The following is a 17,880-nucleotide window of genomic DNA, read 5'->3' as shown; positions in this document are numbered from 1 at the left end:
TTTTTTAAAAAATGGAAGAAAAAATCCTTCACTAAGTTGCAGAAGCTGATTTCAACTTTTAAAGCAATTATGAAAAGATAAACTGTCAAAAGATGTGATTTTAAAATAACACCTTTTTCTCTGGGATTGATGAAGTTTGTAAAACAATTTACTTTTAAAAAATATTTTATTTAAGAGCACCTAAAATTCACCACAGGAATTATAAATAAAGAGAATGTCATACTAAGACTTTGTCATTCCGACAAGTGTTTATGTTAATAAGAATGCTGTATTTCCCACAAAACAATAAAATTAAGAAACCACAGGCAAATATCAAGCATGCAGAAAGAAAATTAACAGACATTAAAATCCTGTGACATAGTAGAAGAAGCACTGAATTTGATTGCAGAATGTCTGTTTTAATTTAGCTTGCTTACTTAGTACTTAAGTAACAGTTAACAGGTCATTTAGCTTCTATGGGCCTTGGTTTTCTCCTCAAAAGAATGAAAGGGTTGGACAAGATAATATTTAAGATCTCTTCTAATTTTAACTCAGAAACGTTAGGAAGTGATTAAAATTTCACTGATTGTGATGCCTTGCTAACAAAATACAATGACATTTCCATTTTAATGAATCACAATTCAAGTCATTATCTTAGAATCAATGTATTCAGGTCACCTTCCTAACACATAATGAAACTTTCAAGACTATTAATTCTTAAAAATGTATATGAAGGATAATACCTTAAAGGTATATAAATTCATAAAAAGAAATAAAAAGTTATGGATATTTCAAATGCATGTATTAATCTTCTGAGGTGACATTAGGGTGGGCTTTCCATAAACCATCACTAGGATGACAGAATCCAGAACTGGATGATTCTTCAGACTAACTTAATATGGTACTTCTCATACTCTTTATTACAAATAGACCAAGAAAAGATATAATACTGAATTTAAAACTAATTGTAAGTATATATTGTTTAAAATTATTCTTAGTCTGCATATGTAGTATAAGCCATCACTCTATCAACATAGGTATGTGTCTTTGTAGCTATCATAGTAAGCTTCTATTGAGAGCCACAAAGAAATGTTTCCTATCTTAGAATAAAAAAAACAATAGCAGCAGGCTGAAAGAAAATGTGGTATAGTTGAGAGGACCGACTGGCTTTGAAATCAGGAAAACTTGAGTTCAAACCTCAACTCATATTTGACATTGATTAGCTTTATGTCCCTAGACAATATTACCCAATGCCACTAAAGAAAACTAAGTTTAATCATTAAAACTTTTCTTTTCCTTACTACAGAATATTTCTGCTTTGAATAGTTACTATAGTTATTTCCTATAGGAAGTATAAAAACACTTTCAATGTTACTTTGTGACATAATCAGATTTCCCATTAAATATTTGTGTGTGTATAAGCATGTGTATATGTATACGCATACACACACACACATATATATTTAAAACTCTTAATTTTTTTCAACCAAAGAATGGCTCCAATAATATGAATATTACTAGGTTTATATTTTCTTTAGAGATTTTTTAGTCCAACCTTTCATTTAGTGCAGTAATTCTTTTTATATATTCACTGAAAGATAGGCATCCAAGATTTCTTCATTTTGTGATTTTCTGACCATTCCCTTGACCCTAATAGCATTAATAACAATTAATGGATAGCTCCATACATGTGTATGTATATATGTATGTATATACATATATGTGTGTGTTATATGTATATACATTTAATAAGCCATTGTACTTGTAGGCTATCCTGCACCTGAAGAAATCAGTCTATGATAAACAAGAAATCCTTCTAAATTCATTAATTGGCACTTTCTATCACAGAAACTAGTCTTCAGATACAAATTACTATGCATGCTGGAATGCAATGGCAAATACCTTTTCCTCTAATCATCTGACGTAATTTTTTTGTGTGTAATACAAAGAAAATCAAAATTGCTTTATGGAATTGAAAACATAATTCCATAATTTTAGTACAATTCACAATTTATTTAAGAAGATTGAGTTAACTTACCATCTTTAGTGAAATGTGCAAGTGCTCCTTTCACCTTTGGCCTACTATTTTCTAATTCAATCTCTATCTCATCTTGGTAGCTCGATATTTCACCTTTTGCAAAAAAAAAAAAAAAAAAAAAAATTAAAATAATCAGTAGTATTCAATTCCTAAGGAAAAATAAATAATTTGAGATGTAAGATAAGACTGCTACCTTCCACATCCTCAAGTTCTTTTGATAAGGCCTGCTCCAGCTAAAACAGAAGAGGAAAAAAAAGATGCATTTTAGTAAGAAAAATTTTAGTGAGCAAAACATTCTTGAATAAAACTTTTATTCTGAAATTCTTGTACAATTGATTATGAAGATGTTTGTTTTTCCATAGTAAGTTTCTTTTGCTTCCACTTTAAAAAAAAAAAAAGTTACAATAATCAACTAGCATTTCTTAAAAAATTTGGAAGCCCCCTAAAGAGCTTCCTTCTACTCCACTGGAAAGGATGAGAAATGTTTGGCCTTGTCTGAATTATTAGTATCTTGATTGAAAAATGTAATTTGGGGGAAAGAAGACAATATTCTCACAAAATTTTAATAGATATTTAGTTACTTCTGTAGTACTGTAAAGCCTTAAACACTGTTCCAGGAATTCTAAGGATTCAGGAATGCTAAGGATCAGTGCATGTTGGGTGTCTGTATTTGTGTGTGTAATTGATCTTTCTCACTGTGGCACAGACCATCTATAAGTATTATCCATGAACAAATCAAAATGATGAACTCGTAATATCAAACAGAAGAGCGTTCATAATTAAGAAATCCTAGATTGGGAAAAATGCAATTCACAAAGAGGAGAGTTGTTTGAGAAAACATCTAAGGAATAAAGTTAAGACATTCAGTGTTCTGGAGGAAGAACTAAATTACAAAACTAGAAAAGAAAATCTAACCCCAATAGTGAATCAAATAGCAACAGGATAAGGAGTGGGCTTAACCTTAGACATTAGTCTTCAGGCTAGAACTGTAGCAAACTCATAAAAGCTTTTAACTTCATCCTTAACTCACATTTACTTCATTAAAACGCTTTGTTACAAAGGATAGAGTACATGTGTAACAATATAATATAGAATTCATGGTAAGATTTCAGAGTCAGAGAACAGATTTGAACAACATAGATAATATTCCTGAATGTTAAAATAAATGTATAAAGAGAAATTGTTTTTAATCTTATCTGAAAAAGTAAGATTATTTAAAAAATGTTATAAAGAGTTAAGATGCCAATGTACATTAGTCTCAAACCAAATTATTTTCAATTCTTTTATTAACTGCTTAAAGACCTGAATGTTAAGAGCCAGAAGGATCCTAAAGATTATCTATTCTAGCCTCCTCATTTACAGATGAGAAAAACCAAGATGTGACATTTTCAAGTGCATACAATAAACTAGTAGCAGAACTGAGATCACAACTCAAGCTTCTGGATTAATAAAACTTTTAAAGTTCTGAACTTAACACTAAATAAAGTATTTCAATAAATGTAATGGAAGAGAAAAAGAAAATTGTACATTAAAGCAATATTTATTGTATGGAACTTGATTTTCCCTTTAAGTAAAAATATATTCAACATGTAACTTTCAAAGCTATTTAGCTTGTTCCAATATTCTTTTCACAAAAGAATACCTTAATAATTTCATAGCAGAGCTAGTCTCATAATCTTTATCTTTGATAAAGATACTCTACTTAAGTCTTTTTCAAAAATGTATCTGTTGGGGCAGCTAAGCACAGTGGATAGAGCACCAGCCCTGAAGTCAGGAGGACCAGAGTTCAAATCTGACCTCCTAGCTGTGTGACTCTGGGCAAGTAACTTAACCTCAACTGCCTCAGCAAAAAAGAAAAATAAATGTATCTGTACTATTTCAGCACTGGTTTTTAGAAAACAAATCTTCAAATAATTCATTTTTTGTTTTGCATATACATAAAAGATAAGTTTTTTAAGCACTTCTTTTCTAAATTTTTTAAGTATAAATTTTGGAACTTTGAGAAGTCTTTCACTATAATTGTCAAACTATTTGCCAGCCAAAATTACTCTCTCCAAACTTCAATAGGGTCTACTCTGCTTTTTTATGGGACAAACATACCTCTTTCCTCTAATATATGAAGGAAGATTATAATAATTTTAACACTCCTGAATTCCTTGAAAATCTTTATGGCACTATAACTTCTTTAATTGCTCAAATTATCTTTTATCAAGTAAATTTCTGTGCTCAAGATGACAGAAGTGAGAACTGCCTAGCACTCATCAGTTTATCTTAAATCTAAATATTTATGAAACAATCCATTTCACATTCTATTTACGTATAATTGTGAAGAGTTTTCTTCAAACTATATTGGTGAACTATGTGAATAACTACCTCACTTAGCTGACAACTAAAACTTGGCCTCATTTATACATTCAGTAAATTTTTTATGGATCAATTTAACTTTAATAGTGTCATTTGAAATTGTAATTATCATACAAAGAAATGTTAAACACTTTTTTTTTAATAGCATTTTATTGAAAGAACATATGCATGTGTAATTTATCAACAACTTTTCCCTTCCTTTCCCTCTCTTCCCTACCCCCGCCCCTAAATGGCAGGCAGTCTCATACATGTTAAATTGTTAAACATTTTCATATGAATTTTATTAAAGATATATTTATCCTTCTTCCCCCAAAATCTTTTTTTTTGCTGAGGCAATTGGGGTTAAGTGACTTCCCAGGGTCACACGTCTAGGAAGTATTAAGTGTCTGAGGCCAGATTTGAACTCAGGTGCACCACCTAGCTGTCCCATTCTTCCCCTAATATCAAGGCTTTGAATGAGATCCTACTATATATAAAAATCAGACATCTTGAAAAGGCAACAACATTCCTTATATTGTTGTCTGGTCATTCTGTCATATACAACTTTGTGGACTAATATAGTCCACAAAATATAAATATAGCCCTTATAATACCTGCTTTATATAACGATAATCCAATTTTGCTGAGCACTAAAGAAAAAAGACAAAAGCGGAGCAATAACTTCTTTTTTTTTTAAATTAAAAAAAAAATTCAGCACTGGGAAATGAATGTAAACTGTTTGCATTTTTGTTTTTCTTCCCGGATTATTTTTACCTTCTGAATCCAATTCTTCCTGTGCAACAAGAGAACTGTTAGGTTCTGCACACATATATTGTATCTAGTATATACTGTGACATATTTAACATGTATAGGACTGCTTGCCATCTGGGGGAGGGGATGGAGGGAGGGAGGGGAAAACTTGTAACAAAAGTGAGTACAAGGGATGTTGTAAAATATACCCAGGCATGAGTTGTGTCAATAAAAAGTTATAATTATGGGAAAAAAAATTTCAGAATATTGTCACTAACTCAAGATGCGCAAGTTAAAATAGAATGTGTCTGAAGAAAAACAGCAAGGAATAGGCATTTGAAGAAAGGGCTACTTCCCAAAGGCTGACTTCCCTTAAGTTACAGAACACCACTCTCAGCAATAAGTTTAATAAAGTGATTTACACACATTTTGACATCACAATTCAATTAATTAAATTTAATTAAATAGCAATAGCCTTAAGCAGCACATTTGCATATCACTAGCAGTAAAATTTCTATTCTCCAGAGGAAATAAGTGCCTTCAAAGCAAGAAAGGAAGAAGAAGAGAGAGACTGAGATGGCACAGTCCAGAGACCTCACTCAAACTTCTCCAATCTTACAGTGGAGGCTTCAGATAGGCCAGATGTTTCTTCTTTCTTTTTTTTGTTTGCTTGGAAAGTTCACTAACTGTCCACATATCCATCTAAACTGTTCTCAAAAACTGTCTTTCATTCTTTAAGGTTTTTCTTTCCTAGTGCTTCAGTTTCCTATCATTGTGGGCTCCTTCATTACATTTATTTACATAGTACTTTATAGACAATAAATCAAAATAGCTATACTTCTATTTCTTAACTACCAGTTTGAAAAACTCATAGCCACTTTCTACATTTGTAGGTTTTCTCCCCTTCCTATGTCTCTTTTTCATAATATGTTATATAATCTTTTTGTGCCTGAATTATATGGAGGACCCTTTTCTTCTGTCCCTGATCTAGGAGTAACTTATAACCACTCAAAATTTTTTTGTAATCTTTCTACATGAACTTAGTTTCTACCATGATTCAACAAAATGGATAACTGTCTAAAGTACTTCTTTAACTCTCATATTACTTCAAGATCTGTAGAACATCAAATGAAATCATTGTACACAGTAACAAGATTGTGTAATATAAACTGTGAGGGAACTGGCTCTTCACAATAACTCAAGGCAATTCCAATAGTCTTGGGATGGAAAATGCCACTTGCATTAGAGAGTACTATAGAGACTGAAAATGGATTGAAGCATAATATTTTCATTTATTTTTGTCTTTGTCTTTCTTCTTTATTTTCCCCTTTTGCTCTGATTTTTCTTGCACAACATGAAAAATATGGAAATATGTTTAAAAGAATTGCATATATTTAACCTATATTAGATTACTTGTTGTCTTGGGGAAGGAAGGGTAAGAGAAGACGAGAGGGAAAAGAATTTGGAACATAAAGTCTTACAAAAATGAATGTTGAAAATTATCTTTAAATGTATTTGGAAAAATAAAATTATATTGAAAAATTTTTAAAAAGATGTTTGCAAGAGGGGGGGAAAGTAGAGGCAACAAGTTGGAAGAAATTTCTTCCACAAGTTCAGCTGAGAAACAGAAAGAAGATATAGGGTGATAGCTTGAACATAAAGTGTTTTTTTTTTTAATAGGATTATTGAACATCTTTGATGGAAGAGGAGGCCAGTAAATTTCAAGCTCTCTCTGTGTGTTCTCCTGTTGGAATCTTTACAAACTGTTAGAGTTATTAGAGTTGATAGAGACAATAATTATCTAGTTTAGCATGGTTCAGTATGATTGATTTGATCTTACAAGGAGATATTTTGGGCCAGAACCTGAAACAAAGTACTAAGTAAAACTAATAGAAACAATGCTTGTGTTCACACCTTTAGAGAGCTCATATATGCAAGAACTATTTAAGTACTCATTGGAGTTCACACATTTGGGAGATTTCAGGGTTTAGTATGAGATATCCAAATTCACACCTCCCTTAATCCTTCCCTTGGGAGGAGTCAACCTTTGGGAGATCATATATATAATTGAAGCTCTTAGAGCTCATGTGAGTTACTTTGGAACATTCCTAGGGGTTGGAGAGGAGCACTCTGGGAGACTGAGAGCCAGAAACCCTCTCTAAGGAGGCAAGACAGATTCACCTTGGTGCTGGCTGGAGGCTGAAGAAAGCAGAGGCAGAAGCAAAGGACAAAGCTGCAAGAGCTCTTGGAACCAAGCAGAAAGAGAGGCTTCGAAAAAAGCTAACCGGGCTATATTGAAGGACACAATAAAAGATCTGAACTTTTAGCACCTGGCTGCGTTTGGAGTAATTATTTACTTGTAACTGAAACTAAGGCTGCCTCCATGGAGAAAACCTCCCCAAGAAACCTGCTCTCAGAGAGAACCATTATATTATTATATTTTAAAGAACAAAACCACCACATTTTGGCGTCCAACGCGGGGCGACGGGGGAAGGGGTCGGGAAGAACGAGGGGCGGGAAAGATCCGCCAGAAACCACCGGCACGGCCGGCCAGGGACCGCCAAACCAGAAAACTTCCCCAAGAAACCTGCTCTCAGAGAGAACCATTATATTATTATATTTTAAAGAACAAAAACACCACATTTTCCCACAAATTGAACAAAGGTGCTCCTCAAGGTGAACACAGACTAGGGAAAAATCAAGAAGATTTGGAGCAGAACAGGGATCCTCCTGATATAACCCAAGATGATCTGAAGACAGACCTGGAGCTGGGGCTTAACCTGTCTGAAGGGCAAATGCCTCCTAGCTAGCTCCACAGAAATATCAAGTGGAGACCCCTTGGGCAGGCTGGGTGTGGCTGGAACTTCAGCACAAACCACAGAGACTTTCACTTTCTGGACTGTTTGTCCAATCAGGTTTTGAGTCTGAGAGTAAGCCTCTACTGGCTGGTACTGCCAAGACCCAGCTGTGCTGCTGAGACCTAGCTGGGCAAGAAAGAACAAGTACCTGATGAGTGTAAAAGCATCAGGGCAAGGATTGCTGCTGGCAGTGGGCATTTGTATGAAGGTGGAGCTCTTGGTTTGGGGTTCATGGTCAGAATGGAGAGATGAAGAGAAGCTTGAGACACCATCCCCCTGAAGAGAAAGGGAAACTGTTCCCCTTACTTAAGCTGTGTTCCTGTTAAGATTCCTTTTATTGTGTCCCCTTTTCTTATCTCAAGAGATCAGGATCTCCCAAGCTCCAAGGAGTCTAGAAAAGACCCATCTTCCCATGATGAGAGAAGCAATACTATTCAAGGGCAAATCAACTCCCATAGAATTTTTTGAAATTCTAAATTCTCATTCAATTGAGAAATTCTGCTCTGATCCGCTCAGGCTGTCCCAGCCCCCCACCAGGATGCCCTTCAGCTCAGCTCCTTGCAGAAGGCCCAAGCAATTTGCTAGGATCCTGCCCGCTAATTCTCAGCATAAAATTCCATTTCCTAATAGGACTCTGCCACTATAGAAGTCAGTCTCTTAGCAAACTGGTTCTATCCAACAAAAACTTTCATTTTGCAATTAATAATTCGGGAATAAGTGAATTCTTTCACTTTAAATCTGCAGCCAATTAAAAGGGGATTTTTAACAACTCTTTTATTCCCACTAACCTCATCACCACCAGGAATTCAGGGGATTCAAACCTCATCACACCCATCCCACAACTAGAGGGGCTTATCCTAATACCTTTAATTAAAAAAAAAAATGAACTGGCAAAGAATAAAGAACCCCACCATTGAAACATATATAAGGAGAGGAAGGACCAGAGTTCATCTTCAGAGGAGGACACTTTAGTGGAAAAAGGTTTCTTCCCCAAAGAGTAAAACGAAATGGCTCCCCACCCAGAGAGAATTTATACAAGAAATCAAAAAAGAATTTAAAAACCAAATGAGAGAAATTGAGGAAAAACTAAAAAAAAAATTTAAATCAAAGAAAAATAAGAAAATTATATATAAAAAAAGTTAACCAACTAGGAAAAGGAGGTACAGAGATTCAAGATGAAAATAATTCTTTGAAAATTAGAACTGGGCAAGGGGAAGCCAGTGAAGCTATGAGAGACCAAGAAATAATAAAATAGATTATTAAAAATAGAAAAGAATGTGAAACATAAGAAAAAAGATCTGGAGAACAAATTAAAAAGAGAAAATATAAAGATAACTGGACTGTCAAAAAGTTATGAGTGAAGAGGGGACCCTGAAACTCTGAAAACCCTTGAAGGAGAAAAATCTCCATCTCTGCCTCAGTGAGGGACTCTGCCCCAAGGACAGTTTCACCCTTGTTATCTGGGTGGGGTCGGCTCAGGCCTGAAACTCATTGAATTCAATTCAAACACTAGCTCAAGCTGAAACCCAGTGAGGAGCCAACTTGGGACTCTACCCATGGGCCCCTTTCAGCTAAATCTATCATTATAAAAAGAGGCAAACTAAAATCCTCTCTTTGCAGAGGTTTCAAACATGCCAGCTCTATGCTTTGCAGGCTAAGGCCCTCTGTCCACTGGAATACTTTCCAGTGCCATCTCTCTTTACCCTCACCTATTTCCCTAACCAGACTCTATGCCTCTCTGTCAGCATTTCTAACCTTACTTCCAATCCCCATAATAAACCTTTTTATCAATCTGGGTTTTTGAGTCTGTAAATTTAGAGAACCTCTGCCCTGCCAGAAGGGAGTACCCAAAACTCCCTATCCTTGTGCCAAATCCCAAGGAGTTGCATGTTAGGATTCTTACAAGGTGCTAAGACAGTGGAATTTTCAGAGACAATAATTATCTAATTTAGCATAGTTCAGTATGATTGATCTGATCCTACAAGGAGATGTTATGGGCCAGAACTTGAAACAAGGTACTAAGTGGAATTGGGGAGACAATGTTAACCATTGGTTAAACCATGTGGTTTAGCACTGATTTAATCCTACAACAAATAATGTTTCTGAGTGATATAATGATTTTTGTATACTCAGTGTGGGATATATAAGGAGGAGGTCTCAGGGCCAGGAAAGAGAAGCCCACTAGAGGATAAGCCCACTAGAGGACAAGCCCACTAGAACAGAAGCCCACTAGAAGGTCTCAGAGGATGAGACAGATTCATTCCATCTTCCACCTTTGTGCTGGCTGGAGACTGAAGCAGAAACCTTTGGACTCCAGGAGATTCAGAAGCCAGGATTCAATCGAGGAGATTCACAAGTCAGAGAAGGCAGCTTAAGCTCTCCACTGAACTGAAACTAAGGCTTGCCTCCAGAAGCTCCCCAAGAAACCTGCTCCCAGAGAACGTTATATTTTAGAGAAGAATATTACAATTGTATGTGGATGTTTTTCTCTTCCTTAAAATAATAATAATAGTTCTCTCTGGGAGAAAGCAGGTTTCTCAGGGAGATTTTCTGGAGGCAGCCTTAGTTTCAGTTACAATCAATAATTACTCCAAAATGCAGCCAGTTGGTAAAAATGCAAACGTTTATTTTCTCCTTCCAAAATAACCTGGTTAGCTCAGACCTATCTCTCTGCTTGGTTCCAAGAGCTTCCTCCGAATGTCTCCAAATCCAAAGCTTTGTCCTTCCGACTCCAGCCAGCACCAAGGTAGAAGATGCAATGAATCTCTCTTGTCTGGGACAGAGGGTGTGTGAGCTTCCTCACAGAGTGCTCCTCTCCAATCCCTGGGAATGTTCCCAAGTAACTCCCCCGAGTGGCTCACCGGAGCTGTATTTATGCTACTTCTCCGAGAGTGGGATTGTGGGATATCTCCCAGCATGCTCTCTAGCCTTAAGAACTTCAAGGGAGGTGTGAATTCCGATATCTCTTTCTAAACCCTGAAATCTCCCAAACATGTGAACTCCAATGAGTACTTAAATAGTTCTTGCTTCTATGAGCTCTCTTAAGGTGTGAACACAAGCATCATTTCTATCAGTTGTACTTAGTACTTTGTTTCAAGTTCTGGCCCAAAACATCTCCTTCCAAGATCAAATCAATCATTGAACCATGCCAAATTAGATAATTATTGTCTCTATCAACTCTAATGGCTTAACAGTGTGTAAAGATTCCAACAATTGTAGGAGAGCCAAACCTCTCCATTTGGGTCCCTGAACCCTGAACCTGCCATTAGACCTTATCATCTAACTCCCTGACCACCAGAAAACCTAATTTCCCTAATCTAAATCTCATCATGAGCAAAAAGAGGAATCTTGAAACAATAATCCAGGAAATAACCCTCCAGGGAGGGTAAAGTAGAAATAGAAAAAATCCACTGATCACCACCTTAAAGAGAACTTTTGTGGAAAACACATGGGAATGTTACTGTCAAATTTCAAAATGCCCAGATCATAGAGAAAATTTTGCAAAATATAAGAAAATTTGCAAGAAAAAAAAAGATTCAAATATGCTGGAGCTACAATTAGAATTGTACAAAATTTATCAGCAACTGCTGATAATAAAAGACTGTAGGTCCTGGAGTCATATCTACCAAAAATCAAAACATTTAGGCCTGCGGCCAAAAATATCATACCCAGCAAGAGTATCTATAATTCTTACTGAGAAAAAATGGACCTTCAATGAACTTGCAGATTTTCAGGAATTTCTATCAACCAAACCCGAACTTAACAGAAAATTTAACATATAAAAGCCAATATCAAAGATCAATTTTAAGGAACCCAACATGGACATACTATTTAAACATGGACATACTGTTTATTTTTTTACATGAGAAATGTATACTTTATGTTTAAGATTTACATCAACAACAGAGTAGCTGTAAAGAAAGATGGGCAGAGTTAGATAAAAATAATTATCATATTATACAAATGAGATGCAAAGAATAGACACAGAGGAATTAGAGGAAGGAGGTGGTCTCATAGTTCTGAAAATCTACTCACATTGGGAATTGATTCAATAGGCAACAATACATATATACCATGAAGGATATAGCACCCTCCAAAATCTATAAAGAAAAAAGGGGGGGAGGGGAAGCAGAGGGTGAGGGAAAAAGACAAAGGAGGGATCCTTGGATAGGGAGAGATTAAGAAATAGTAAAGCAAGTTATGAAGCAGAATTTAATTAAACAGTAGGGATAGGAAAACCATGTGTGTGTGTGTGTGTGTGGGGGGGGGTTATGTGTATATCTACATATATACCTTAATATATATATATATATATATATATATATATATATATAATCTTCTGAACTGTAGCTTGCTTAGAATGCGGGGGTGGAGGGGGTATTAAAGGAGAAAAAAGAGTAAAGTAAATAAGGCATACATACAGCAGAGAACCAAAGAGGAAGTAAAGAAAAAAATGGACATTCATGAATATAATTTCTTTTACTAATACATATACTTTATTGATCTGGTAATATGTTACGTATTTTGAATCCTCCCTGATATTTTGCTAGTCAGATGACAATGTTCTTTTTTGTTTTGTATTTCTTTTCTGTTTCTCTTTTTTCTTATTCTGTTTTTTCAAATAAATTTAAAAAAACAAAATAAATTTTAAAAAAGAAAACATATAGAAGGGAAGGTTGATCAAATGGAAAAGGAGGAAAAAGAGATACAAAAGCTCAGTGCAGAAAATTCCTAAAAAAATTTAGAATTAGGCTAATGGAAGCTAATAATTCCATTAGGCATCAAGAAGCAATAAAAACAAAGTTGAAATGCTTTTAAAAATCAAAAAACAACTGACCTGGAAAACAGATCCAACAGAGATAACATGAAGATTACTGGAATACCTGAAAGTAGTAGCAAGTGCTACACATCATCTTTCAAGAAATGCACAAAGAAAATTGCCTTGATAATCTAGAACAAAAGGGTAAAATAGAAATTGAAAGAATTCACTAATCATCTCCTGGAAGAGATCCCCATATTATAAGTACTAGGAATATTACAGCCAAGTCCCATAGCTTCAAGTCAAGGAGACTTGCAAGCAGCCAAAAAAATTTCAAATATTATGAAGTCACCAGTAAAGCTAACCAAGATTTAGCATCTTCCACATTAAAATATAAAAGGGCTCAGAACATGATATTCTACAGAGCAAAGGAGAATCACCTACCCAATGAAACTGAATATAAACATTCCATGGGAAAAAAAAAAAAAAAGTCTATTAAATAAAATAGGACTTTCAAAGCATTCTTAAAGAAAAGGCCAGAAATGAACAGAAAACATGCTTTTCAAATACAAGTTTTAAGAAAAGCATAGAAAGGTAAATAAGAAAAACATAAGGGATTCAAAAAGTTTAAACTTTATACTTCTAAATGGGAAGATAATACTTGTAACTTTTCATTAAAGAGGCATGAAAGAATTTTTTGAGTAGAGGGGAAAAATGGGGAGATGATGGATAACACTTGAACTTTACTCTCATCAGAATTGGTGGGAAGATTATGGGAAAATAGTTTCAAGCACTCCAGATTTCCCCCACGAACTAAACGAAATTGCACCTCAATATACTATGACATATTTAACATGTATAAGACTGCTTGCCATCTAGGGGAGGGGGTGGAGGGAGGGAAGGAAAAAGTTGGACAGAAGTGAGTGCAAGGGATAATGTTGTAAAAAATTAGCAAGGCATATGTTCTGTCAATAAAAAGTTATAATAATAATTTAAAAAATCCTAAAAAACCAACCAACCAACCATCCAAACAAACAAACAAAAAAAACAACAAAATTGCACCTCAGGGCTAAGTCAGAGTATAAAAAACAAACAAGATTTGGGATGGAACAGGAGTCCTCCTGGGACAACCAGAGAAGCCCCCCAAGCCTCCCTAGATGGAGGACTAACTAGTATGAAATATAAACATCTCCAGGCTAGCTATGTTGAAATAGCAAAGAGGGAAATCAAGGCCCCACTAAGATAGCCTCAACTCCAAACACAAGAACTTTTAACTCCCAGACAATGTATGGGAAGTCTAGGAAGATTGAGGAAAACTGGGGATAAGGAATGCCAAGTTTATCTGTGCTCCTGAGACACATACCTGGGCAAGAGGAAATCAATATAGTGAGTGCAGAAATAGTGAGGAATGATAACTGCTGGCTGCAGGCACTTATAGGAGGGTAGGGGTTTTTGGTTTTGGTTTCTAGGTCAGAGGGAAGAATTCAAGGAAGACCTCAAGACAGAGGCACCCTCCCAAACTCAGAACAAGACATGATTAAGTTCAACTCAACCACAGAAAGTTACTGTGGTAACAGGGAAGACTGGAGTTTACCAAAGTAAAAATAAAAAAAAGCTTCCCCTATCCCAAATAATAATGTTAAATGGCTACCTTATCAAAAAGAATTTACAGAAGAACTCAAAAAAAGGCTTTGAAAATCAAATGAGATCAAGAAAAAGCTAAAAAAACAAAAAACAAAAAAACCCAACACAATCCTCAATTTCCCCCCCCCCCAAAAAAAAAAACCCAACCCTAGAAGATTATGAAAAGAAAGTCAATCAACTAGAAAAGGAGATCCAAAATCGTAAAGAAGAAAATGACACTTTGGCACTTTGGGGCAGTTAGGTGGTGCAGTGGAGAGAGCACCAACCCTGAAGTCAGGAGGACCTGAGTTCAAATGTGGTCTCAGCACTTAACTCTTTCTAGCTGTGTGACCCTGGGCAAGTGACCCTTAACCAAATTGCCTGGGGGGGGGGGGAGGGAACACTTTGAAAATTAGAACTTGGTGGGGGGAGAGGGAAAGAAAGTGGAGCCAAGAAGGCAGAGTAAAGGCAGGGATTCACCACGTTGTCTCCTCCAAATTCCTTTAAATAATGACCCTAAACATATTTTAGAGCATCAGGATACACAAAAAGCTGGTGGGGAACATTTTCCAGCCAAAAATAATTTAGAAGGTCAGTAGAAAAGGTCTGAGGCATTAGGGTGGGAGTCCAGCAGGCAGCCCCAGCACAGGCCATTGCCAGGATAATCCCAACCTCAGCCCCAAGTCCTGCCAGGCATAGCAAAGAAGTCGTTAGAGTCTCTGAATCAAAGCAGTACTGATGGTTTCTAGATCTCTCAGTCCAAAGACACCAAAAACAGCTTAAAAGGTCAGCAGGAAAGGTTTATCTATTTATACGGAAGGATTATACTTGTAACTCATAAGAACTTTTTCATTATTATGGCAGCTAAAAGTTAGAAAGAGTATAAATAGAGGGAACAGGTGTGAACTGAATATGAAGGGATAATATCTAAAAAAAAAATTTAAGGAGTGAAAGAAGAATGTACCGGTAGAATGATAAAAGGAGAGGTAGAATGGAATATATTATCTGCCATAAAAGAGACAAGAAAAAGTTTTCACAGTGGATGGCAAGAGGGAGAAGGGAGGAAGAGTGAGTGAACCTTACTTTCATCAAAATTAGTTCAAAGAGGAAATAATATATACCATTCAATATGGGTATAGAATTTTCTCTTACCTGTAATTAGGAGGGGAAGGGGATATAGGAAGAAGAGAAAGTGATAGAAGAAAGGATACATTAGAGGAGGGGTTGGTCAGTAGCAAAATACTTTTGAGAAGGGTGTGGGCAAAAGGAGAGAGAGAGAATAGAATGAATGGAGGAAATTCAGTTAGCAATGGTAATTGGGAAAAGAATTTTGAAACAAATTTCTGTGATGAAGGCCTCATTTCTCAAGTGTATAGGAGACTGAGTCAAATTTAAAAAAAAAAAAACAAAAAACAAGAGCATTTATCAACTAGAAAATCAATTGATAAATGATCAAAACATATGAAGCATGCCCAAAGGCCTTTAAAATTATGCATATCCTTTGATCTAACAAAGGATCATTTGATCTAGACATAAATCCAAAAAGAGATTTTTAAAAAAGAAAAAAGGCCAATATGTACAAAAATTTATAGCGGTTCTTTTCTTACGGCAAAGAATTGGAAATTAAAGGATGCCCATTAATTGGGGAATGGATGAATAAGTTGTGGTATGTGATTTTGATGAAATGTTATTGTTCTATGGCAAATGATGAGCAGGATGCTCTCAGAAAAACCTAGACAAACCTCCATGAACTTAAGCAAAATGAAATTTAAAATTTAGAGTATACAAAATAATAGCAATGTTGTAGAATGATCAGTTGTGAATGGTTTTGCTATTCTCAGCAATACAATGATTGATCCAAGACTAGACTGAAGGACTTATTTTTTAAAAATGCTATCCATACCCAGAGAAAGAGATGATTGTATCTGAATATAGACTGAACTATACTTTTTTTTACTTTATTTTTCTTGAGGGTTTTTTTTTGGCGGGGGGAGGAGGTTGAGGAGAGATCTTATGTTTTCTTTCACAACATAACTTTTATGTAAATATTTTGCATAACTTCACATGTGCCTTCTTAATGGGAGTTGGGATAGGAAGGGAGATAATCTGGAACTCAAAGTTTTGAAAAATTAACAGAGAATGTGAAATGTTTTATAAGAAAAACAACAGATCTGGAGAATAGATTAAGAAGAAAAAAACCTAAGAATTGGACTACCTAAAAGCTACGACCAAAAAAAGAATCTTGACACAATAATACAAGAAATAATTGAAGAAAATTGCCCTGGAGAATAAGAGGGGAAAGTAGAAATAGAAAAAAATCCACCAATCATCAGTTCAAAGACTTCCTACAAGGAAATCCTACAGTCATCTAATAGCTAAATTCTGAAACATCCAGATCAAAGAGAAAATTTTTCAAAAGGCAACAACAAGAAAACAATTCAAATATATGCTAGATTTACAATAAAAAATTACACAGAATATATCACTAGCTACAATAAAAGACTGCAGGTCCTGGAACATATTAGCAATCAAAAGAACTAGGGTTGCAACTGAAAATATCATATTCAGCAAAATTAAGTATAATATTGAATGGAAGGGGGTGAAAAGACATTCAATGAACTGTCAGATTTTTAGAATTTTGTCTCAAACAAACCTGAACACAACAGAAAATTTAAATATAAAAGTCAACATTAAAGACTAATATCAATAAGAACAAATTGTTTGTTTGATACATGAAAGTGTAAACCATGTGTCTAAGATGATATTATTTATAGGGTGGTCCAAAAGAAAGACTGAGATAGAGTGGACTAAAAAGCAAAATGGTCTAGGAAAAGGTAAAAATCATAATTATGCTATATGAATAAGGTATGATAATAAAAATCAACACAGAGGAATTTGATGGGATGAGAGGCCTGGTAGTTCTGAAAACCTATTCATATCAGGGAAGGGTTAAAGAGGGAATAATACATATACATATACATATACATATATACATTTACATAATATGTATAAACATATACATATACATATACATTATATATATGTATATAATACATACATACATATACCAAGAAGGATATTGCACCCTCCAAAATATTTAAAGAAATAAGAGGGGAGAGAACAGGACAAGGTAGAATATAGAAGGACAGAAGGATGTTTAAATTACTGGGAGTGAGATAAGGTGTGCAGATTAATAGGAATGGGATAAAGGTGGGGAGGAAGTAGGAGAAAAGATGAGGGAGAGCGCCATAGAGTGGGTGATGAAGTTAAGTATTAACAAGGCAAGTTAAAATGTAGAAGTAAAATTGAAGAGTTAATAGGGATAGAAAATAAGAGATAAACACAAACATAGTAACAATGATCAGTTGTAGAATTTACTACAAAAAAAAGAGTAGAGTATCAATCATTGATTTCAAAGTCAAAGTTTAAAAAGATTCAATTAAGAGGAATCTACTACTTACATGAACTGATGCTAAGTGAAATGAGCAGAACCAGGAGATCATTATATACCTCAACAACAATACTGTATG

The 17,880-nt window shown here is 35.0% G+C and overlaps 1 protein-coding gene across 3 annotated transcripts in view; it reads right to left on the bottom strand.

The window, feature by feature from the left end:
* Nucleotides 1-17,880, bottom strand: part of BRF1 (BRF1 RNA polymerase III transcription initiation factor subunit) — a 153,277-nt gene that overhangs the window by 40,220 nt on the left and 95,177 nt on the right. For all 3 annotated transcript variants that reach the window (XM_031952992.1, XM_031952994.1, XM_031952993.1), the window contains 2 exons: nucleotides 2,211-2,250; nucleotides 2,018-2,110 (listed from right to left, as the gene is read on the bottom strand). In XM_031952992.1, coding sequence (XP_031808852.1) covers nucleotides 2,018-2,110; nucleotides 2,211-2,250 — 133 coding nt within the window. The remainder of the gene's footprint in view (nucleotides 1-2,017; nucleotides 2,111-2,210; nucleotides 2,251-17,880) is intronic.

The sequence above is a fragment of the Sarcophilus harrisii genome, chromosome 2 (genome assembly GCF_902635505.1).
Source record: "Sarcophilus harrisii chromosome 2, mSarHar1.11, whole genome shotgun sequence".
In the NCBI taxonomy this organism is placed as follows: Eukaryota; Metazoa; Chordata; class Mammalia; order Dasyuromorphia; family Dasyuridae; genus Sarcophilus; species Sarcophilus harrisii.
Note: the sequence above shows the minus strand (reverse complement) of the source record. Positions and strands in the feature narration are given on the sequence as shown.